The following is an 8705-nucleotide window of genomic DNA, read 5'->3' on the forward strand; positions in this document are numbered from 1 at the left end:
GAGGTACCACTGTACCCAAAACAAACTTAGTTGGTCTCTAAGGCGCTACTGGACATTTTAAAAAAATTTTTTGACTGTGTCAGACCAACACAGCTATTTACTTGAATCAGAAATAACTTTGTGGCAGTAAGGGCTGTTTCACAGTGTAAGGGGCTCCCTTGGAAGGTGGTGAACTCTCCTTCTGTGGACATATTTCATCAGAGGCTGGGTGGCCATCAGCCAGGTTTTCTTTTAAAAAATTTCCCTGCCAGATGGCCATCCAACCACTGCTTTAAAACCTCCAAGGAAGGAGAGTCTACCCCCTTCCAAGGGAGACCATTCCACTGTCAAACAGCTCTTACTGTCTTAATGTTTAAGTGGAATCTTCTTTCTTGTAGTTTGAATCTGTCAGTTTGGGATCCTGCCCTCTGGAGAAGCAGAAAACAAGCTTGCTCAGTCTCCCATGTGGGGGCCGTAGAGATATTTGAAGATGGCGATCATCTCTCTTCTCAGACCCCGTTTTCCAGCCAAATTATACCCCACTCTCTCAACCATTCCACATAAGGTGTAGTTTCCAGACCCTTGATCATCTTGGTCACCCTCCTCTGCACACGTTCCAGCTTGTCAACATCCTTCTTAAATTATGGTGCCCAGAACAGTTTTCCAGGTGTGGTCTGTCAAGGCAGAATAGAGCCGGACTATGACTTGGGAGAAAAGCGATGGCAAACCTAGACAGCATCTTAAAAAGCAAAGACATCACCTTGCCTACAAAGGTCCGTATAGTTAAAGCCATGGTTTTCCCAGTCATGATGTATGGAAGTGAGAGCTGGACCATAAAGAAGGCTGATCGCTGAAGAATGGATGCTTTTGAATTCTGGTGCTGGAGGAGACTCTTGAGAGTCCCATGGACTGCAAGAAGATCCAACCTCTCCATTCGGAAGGAAATCAGCCCTGAGTGCTCACTGGAAGGACAGATCCTGAAGCTGAGGCTCCAAGACTTTGGCCACCTCATGAGAAGAGAAGACTCCCTGGAAAACACCATGATGCTGGGAAAGAGGGAGGGCACAAGGAGAAGGGGACGACAGAGGACGAGATGGTGGGATAGTGTTCTCGAAGAGACCAGCATGAGTTTGACCAAACTGCGGGAGGCAGTGGAAGACAGGAGTGCCTGGTGTGCTCTGGTCCAGGGGGTCACAAAGAGTCAGATATGACTAAACAACAACAATGACTTCCCTTGATCCAAACACAAGACTTCTGTTGATGCAGCCAAGAATAGCATTGGCCTTTTTTGCTGCTGCAACACACTGTGGACTCGTGTTAAGCTTGCGGGTTGCCAAGAATATTTTCATTAATCACGAAAGAAAGTCAAAGACTTGAAGCTGATCAGATACCATTGTAGTTCCAAATGCAAACAACGCTGACTAGTGATCTGGCCAGGCGCCCTTGCGCTGCTGCTGCATGTGCCCTCATCTGTCTCTGTTTAAATCGGTTGCCAGCATCAGTCTGAGGCTGAGCAGTCAGAAGTCAGAAGTGGTGGCAGCAATGGGAGAAATGCTGGGCAAGGCCCAAGTTTTGGCCACAATCACCTTGCTGTGAGATCACCAAGCCCCATATATGATCACTTGATCACTTCGATCTGCAAAACTTGTGCAGTTACAACTCCCACATCATACTTCTGCATTCGTAACAAACCAATATTTTACCACGGCAGCTGCTACACTTTGAAACTCCCTATCAGGCAGGGGCTCTTTTCAGCCCCTGCCAACAACTTTAGAAAAGCCTAGCCAGATATTGAAATTGATGGGGTGTGTTCTAATCTGCTTTTAGTTTATCTCTGATTTTGTTTTTTTGTAATGCATTAAATAGTTGTTGTTAACTGTCAATAATAATAATAATAATAATAATAATAATAATAATAATAAATTTTATCTGTATCCCGCCCTCCCCAGCCGAAGCCGGGCTCAGAGCGGCTAACATCAAATGTTTAACACATTAACATAAAATCAGACAATCAATTAAAATACATCCTCAAATCAGATGAGGATCAGAATAAAATCCAATCAGATGGCAACCTGCAGATTAGGGTTGCGGACCTTAAATGCTCCCCAGGCCCAACTGTTTGTGCTGAAGTTATACGGGCCTGCGAGAAAAATTGGGAGGCCACTTTCATGCAAGTTCTTATGAAAGGGGAGAGGGAGTCAGACTGAACCCCGACCAAAGGCCTGGCAGAACAGCTCTGTCTTGCAGGCCCCACGGAAAGATGTCAAGTCCCGCAGGGCCCTAGTCTCTTGTGATAGAGCGTTCCACCAGATTGGAGCCACAGCCGAAAAAGCCCTGGCTCTGGTTGAGGCTGATAAATTTATTGTTTTATTCTTTTCTAACCGCTTTGAGCTTTCTTTCTTTTTTACAGTCAAGTGGTGTATACATTTTAATGAAATAAATAAATAGATAAATAAACAAGTGTGTTGACGTTGTCAGAGATTTTGAATTCCCTGTTTCAGCGAACCAGATGTGTGGCTGCTGGCTGCAAATGCACAGCCATGTGGGCAGTGTGTGTGTGTGTGTGTGTGTGTGTGTGTGTGTGAGAGAGAGAGAGAGAGAGAGAGAAATTCCCTCCCGCCATCTCCCCATATCTCTCTCTGGGGCCGACCGAACATATTTCCATTGGGTGGTTGGGGCAACGCAGGGCTGGCTGCTCGGAGCCACTTTTCTTCCCGTCCACTTGGGGAGATGCTGAGGGCGAAGCAGGGAGACCTCTCGGCAGCAGCAGGGAGACCGCCAGGCCGCGCCACGGAGCCGAGCTGAAGCCTCTCCGTCCGCGCGCAGCAGCCCCTTCCTTCCCTTGCGCCCGGAGCGAGCCCGGAGCGGGCCTTGGCATCCACGGCGTAACCTGAGCCCTCCGGGGCCGGCGCGCGCCGCAGGCAGCAGGTGAGTGATGCTGGACATGCCCCTGGTGCCGCCTCCGGACTGAAGATTTGATGAAATGCCTCTATTATGATCCGGAGGTCCATGGAGGAGAGCGAGCGGGCGACACCTGATCCCCTCCACTCCCGGAGAGCCCGATTGCTGGAGCTTTTCCTAACCTCCCCAGCCAGACGCCTCTCTGGAAAGGCAGCTTCGGGGGCAGGAGCCATGGGACGAGGGGGCCCAGGGCTCAGAGATGGGTAACAAGCAGACCATCTTCACTCCGGAGCAGCTGGACGCCTATCAGGTAAGAGCTCCTGCGGACGCAGCGCGGGAGCTTCCATGCCTGCGCGCTCGCCAGAGCTTTGCTAACGCTGGGCAGGAAGCGGGAGCGGCTGCTTTTCCAAGCCAACATGCAGACAAGCCACACGAGTGCGAATGCCATGTGTGAACGCAGCCCTGCGAGGAGCGTGTCCGTGCAGGAGCTCATAAGCAGCAGCAGTAGATGGAGTCAAAGCAGCAACAACCTGCCTTTTCCTGGATTCAAAGAGCTTATTTATACGGCTAATGTCTGTACAGCACGGGGGTGGGGGCGGGGTAGAAGAGGATTTTTGCGAGAAGATCAGAAATCACTCCAGGGCGGGGGTCTCCAGCCTTCGCAGACTCCCCTCTCTGCCTGATTTCATATTTCTTTTCTGTTTCAGGATGCAACGTTCTTCACACGGAAAGAAATTCTCAGGTGAGATTATGCGTTTCGCTACAGAATCCAAATACCTGCGTCAGAATTATCCTTTGTTAAAAGCTCGGGCGGGGGGGGGGCAGCTGAAGCAGAGCGGCCTCTCCCCGCCTTTCCCCAAGCTGGCAGGATCAGTTTCGGGTCCCTGCAGCAGAGAAGCCTAAATCAGGGGGTTCCAAGTGGCCTTTTAAGACTCTCGCTCAACACAACCGAGCCATTGGGTAATCCAAGGTGTGAGACAGAAGAAGGTGCTAGAAGTCCCTTGGGAGTCATAGTTTCCTTCTTAGTAAGTTTATTCAGTTTTGAACTTTGAGATTTCCAAATGAGAAAGCGGAAAGGAGCTGAGCACAAGACACTCGAAATACTTCCAAATAAACTCCAAACCATTTGGTTCCTGTGGCCTCTGGAGCTCCCCCAGCTGAGACTCTGCAGAGATAATGTGGTGGAGTGGTTAGAGTTTGGCCCCTTGGGAGAAGCGAGTTCACACCCAGCTACCAGCCCCTCTCTCCCTGTCCATCTAGCCCACCTCACAGGGGTGTAATGAAGCTAGAATAGGAGAGCCATGGGCACAGCTTTGAGCTCCCCAAAAGAAAAGGCAATATATTAATGCAGTGAATAAACAAATAAGTGCCCAGGAAGGGAGACCCAAGGCCTGCAGGCTGAGGGGTCTCAGAGCAAGGCAGGGGGAGCGTCCAGCCCAGGAGAAATGCGCCCCCTCCCCTCTGCCATTTGCTGTGTGACATGTAGCAAGGGACACAGGCTGAGTGAAAGGGGCATTGATGAAACCTAAGTATGGGCATGTTTTCATGTCTGGAATGGAAGCCAAGACCATAATTGTATCATGAATAAGGCATTCATTATTGATAGGGAGCCCTTTTGAAACTTCTGCCTCTTTGTTCTCTGCCACTTTCTCTGATGACAGCCCATTGCCGAGTAAACAAAGGAAGCAAAAAGGAGGCAGAGGAGGAGGAGACCCCCCACTCCCGCTCCCACTTTCTAGACTTCCCTTCTAGTGAGCGCTTTCTGCTGCAGTGCTCTGCATGCAAATCCAAGAGGAAATCCCACTGAGTTTAATGGCCTGCACTTCTGAGCAGGCAGGGGCAAAGGATCACGCTGCCAGCTTAGTTAGGATTTATATCCTGCCTTTTTTAATGTCTGTTTTGAGGCAACCAACAACAAAGTCGGAAAAACAAAGCAGTAAGAAACCCAACCTACCAAAAGCAAACACAAGAAGCACATTTAGGCAAAACCTTTTAGGAAATGGAAACAGGTAAATGCCCTTTAAAACTGACTGAGCACAAAATCACTTAGGCCTCCTGTGCCAATGTGTGCTTACTTGGAAGTAGGTCCTACTGCATCCAATGGCGTCTGGGGATCTGGACCTAAGTAAATGAGCCGAGGATTGCAGGAGCATTCCCTGTTGTGAATGGGTGGGGTGGTGCAGGGAAGAAGTACCTGAATGTACAGAATTATCAGCAAAACACACACAGAGACAACCACCCCCAAAGAAACCCTACTGTGCCCCCTTCTCTTCCCTCGCACACAGACCTGTGTGGCAGTCTGAGTCCCCCTAACATTTTCAGATTCTTAGCATAGCCTTGATTGGTTCTTCCTCTCCCTGGTTTTTAATTTTTTTGTGGGAGAAGGACACCCTCTGCCTGCTGCTTCCTCTAGGCAGCAGCTGAGAAGAAGACTTCTTGGGTTTGCTGACCTCTCCTTGCCTCCAGACATTTGACTGTAAATAACAGAGCAGCAAAGGAGGCCCCTTCAGAGCTGCTTGGCCAAACGCTCTCTTTCTTCTGCCTTGCTTGGTGGGAAGGCCAGAGATGTGACCTGTCCTGATATTTGGATCAGTGCAAGTCATCTTGGATGACTCCTTGCATGTTGCTCAGTGATGATTGACTCCTGCCAGTCCAGCATGCTCGAGAGAAGCCACATCCTTCCTCCACGACCTGGTCCTGCACCCCACAGGTGAGAAAGACTCCTTTCCTTGCTTGCAGGTTGTTTGACAGGTACCGTGACCTGGCCCCTCAGCTGGTCCCGCTCGATTACACGAAGAAGCCCAACGTGAAGCTCCCCTATGAACTCATTGGCAGCATGCCTGAGCTGAAGGTACAGGAGGCGGCGGGCAGGGGCCCTGGGGTTCAGTTCCCGGGGAAGACTCTGCGGGGAGAGGCTGCCTGGCACCAGCTGTCTCACCTGCCCATGAAGTGAGGCTGCCCCAGGGGGAATGGGGAGGAGGCCCGGAAGCCGGGCTGGTTTCCTTCTCACCCCATCTCCTTCCTCAGGACAACCCCTTCCGGCAGCGCATCGCTGAGGTCTTCTCCGAGGATGGGGAGGGCAACATGACCTTGGATGACTTCCTGGATATGTTCTCGGTGATGAGTGAAATGGCTCCTCGGGATCTCAAGGCTTATTACGCCTTCAAAATCTACGGTGAGGTCAGGGGAATATCTACTAGGAAAGTAATCATGCTAATCTCCTAATCCCAGAGGATCCCAGAAGCAACTTCAGTCTACATTGCTTAAAACTAGACCCAATTTGAGTTGCATTGATTTGAGTCCTATTGATTAATATTAATTTTTTTGGGCATTTATTTCAACAATCCCAAAATTTGAGAGTCAGTGATCTGTCATGGAACAACCCCACTGAATAAAATAACAGTGGTTATCCAGTCCTCATTGCTGGTTTCAAAGGGCCCCCCATGACAATTCAAGCTTCAGGCCCCCAAAATGTTGAGTGGCAGTCTCAGGGAAGAGGTCCTGGGAGTTGGGCATGGGATCTTTGAAGAGGAGCATTGCCACACAACTTCACCGGCTGCCAGTCACTCCAGCAATGGGAAAGGAAGAGAGGCGGCTCTTGGGGGCAGCCCTGGCCAAATGCTCTTCAAGACAAGAGGCTTTGTGTAGTAGCTGCAGGGCAGGAGAAGAGGCCAGAGGGGCGGCTGGACCCGCAAAGAGATCAAGTGACAGGGGAAACTGCACCCCGTGGATTTTTGCCTGCCATGATCTATCAAAAGCATTGAAGGAAGCCCAAGAAGTTACTGGCAAGTGGGCAGTGGGAATCTCACTGAAAAGCAGAGGCTCTGCACTGTGTGTGCATGTGTGGAAGTGGTTTGTGGTGCTCCACAACCTTTTGTGGTGCTCCACAAACACTGCAGCAGACTTCCCTGTGCACCTGAGCATAGGAAGCCCATTTCCAGAGGGCTTGAAGCAACACTGGCACCCCCACCACAGGCCCTCATAGGCAGGCCTCCCCCCACCCTGCCTCCCTGCCATGGCTCTGGCACTACTCTCCCCGTCGAAGCAGGGAGATGACCTTCTGAGGGGATCATGTGTAAGTTCAGAGGCAGTGGAGCTTTCCCCTGCTCCGGCCCTGAGGTCCCCAAGCACCCCTCTATCTGCAGATTTCAACGATGACGACTACATCTGCAAATCCGACCTGGAGAAGACGGTGAACAAGCTGACCCGCAAAGAGTTGACCCCGGAGGAGGTGTGCCTGGTGTGCAACAAGGTGATGGAGGAAGCCGACTTGGACAACGATGGCAAGCTGTCCCTGGAAGACTTCCAGCACATGATCGTTCGAGCGCCTGACTTCCTCAGGTAATGGAAACTGCCCGGCCGTGGCCTTCCTTCCCTCTCTGGGCTGTCGGGCTCAGGAACAAGGAGCTCCGGGGGGACTTTTCTCAGAGCAGAGGGTGCCAAGAAAGGCAAACGAGGTGAGAGTAGCCCAAGGTTGCCCTTCAGCATTCGTCCCATCCATCCCCGTCCTGCCCATCTCTTGCAGAGCGATGAAGCGGGTGCCTCGTGAGACGCCCTGGGCTTTTGCTCTCGGACACAGTCTGCTGAGCTCAGCCTGGGCATCCTTCTCTCCCCAGGACAGATTCACGCAGCCCGTCATCGCCCGGCCTGCCCTGGCTGTGCTGCCAAGCGTCTTAGCCAGGAGAGGCGCATTTCCCCCTAAGCTAGTTGGAGTCTCTCTCTCTCAGCCACGAGGAGGCCTGGAGTTCCGCTTCCACCTGCTGTTGTTTGCATGTTAAACTCCCCATCTTCGCTGATGTCCTTTTCTGACCGTGGGTCACCAATGCTGAAGGGTTCTTGTTGTTTTTCAACAGCACTTTTCATATCAGAATCTGACCCAAACTCCAGAGACCCACCGAGAGCCAGAAACTCTCTTGCTGCTTCTGCTGCTTCTGCTGCCTCTTCTGGACCAGGGCTCCTGTTGGGGGGCTGGGGTGGGGCAGACCTTCCTTTTGCCTCTTGCTTAACACATGGTGCGGTCTCTTTCCAACTTGCTATAACAATGCAGCCGGGTTTCTGTCCCCCCCCCCTAATCTGACATACAGAAAGGCAACCAGCCTTGAATTAAAATTCCAGGAAAAAAGCACACCAAGAACTCAGGCCAATATAAGTTTCAGTAGTGGGAGTGGCCCCTACTCGCAAATCAATGGTCAATTATAACAAAAACTAATCCATTCAAAAGTATGTATTCTGACAAGGATTACAAACTCAAACAGAGATTACAAACTCATAAGGATATGTATAACACAGTAATTCGTTACAGAATTAGAGATAAGAGTTTATGAGTAGAGATAAGTTCATGCTAGTCCATAGTCAAGTTCGACGTGAAGGTCTTAGTTTCAATCACTGAGCAGAAGTCAGAAGTCAGTTATGGATCAGAAACCAGGACAGGGCCCTGTTTCGATGTATTCACCTTCATCAGCTAATTTTTAAAGGGTTGTGCAAGAATTTGTATAAATATATCCTGTTATTTTCTACATTTCTCAGAGATAACAACTACATGTGGGTAGATCAACGTGTATCTTGAGCTTTTCTGTGTGTTTTTCTTGGTATATTGAATTACAATTCAACACTAAGGACATTGGAAGAACCCTGTTGCTGGGTTAGAGCACCCCCACTCTAGTGTGTGGCTTCCCTTGTGGCTGGCCAGAGCCCACAAGGAGACCTGAGCTCCACAGCCCACTCCCACTGGTGACCCTGAGCAACTGGTCTTCAGGGGCAAAATACGTCTGATGCACACACCCAAGTGTCCCTGTTTTCCAGGGACAGTCCTGGAATTACAGAAG

The 8705-nt window shown here is 50.4% G+C and overlaps 1 protein-coding gene across 1 annotated transcript; it reads left to right on the plus strand.

The window, feature by feature from the left end:
• Window positions 1–2585: 2585 nt before the first annotated feature.
• Window positions 2586–7836, plus strand: CIB3 (calcium and integrin binding family member 3). Its single transcript, XM_082193179.1, has 6 exons — window positions 2586–3190; window positions 3588–3622; window positions 5620–5731; window positions 5908–6055; window positions 7026–7221; window positions 7734–7836. Exons 1-6 carry the CDS (start codon window positions 3140–3142, stop codon window positions 7753–7755), a joined length of 564 nt encoding a protein of 187 aa, XP_082049305.1. The 5' UTR covers window positions 2586–3139; the 3' UTR covers window positions 7756–7836.
• Window positions 7837–8705: the final 869 nt, after the last annotated feature.

This window comes from Podarcis vaucheri (genome assembly GCF_965113315.1).
Source record: "Podarcis vaucheri genome assembly, chromosome: 12".
Classification (NCBI taxonomy): domain Eukaryota; kingdom Metazoa; phylum Chordata; class Lepidosauria; order Squamata; family Lacertidae; genus Podarcis; species Podarcis vaucheri.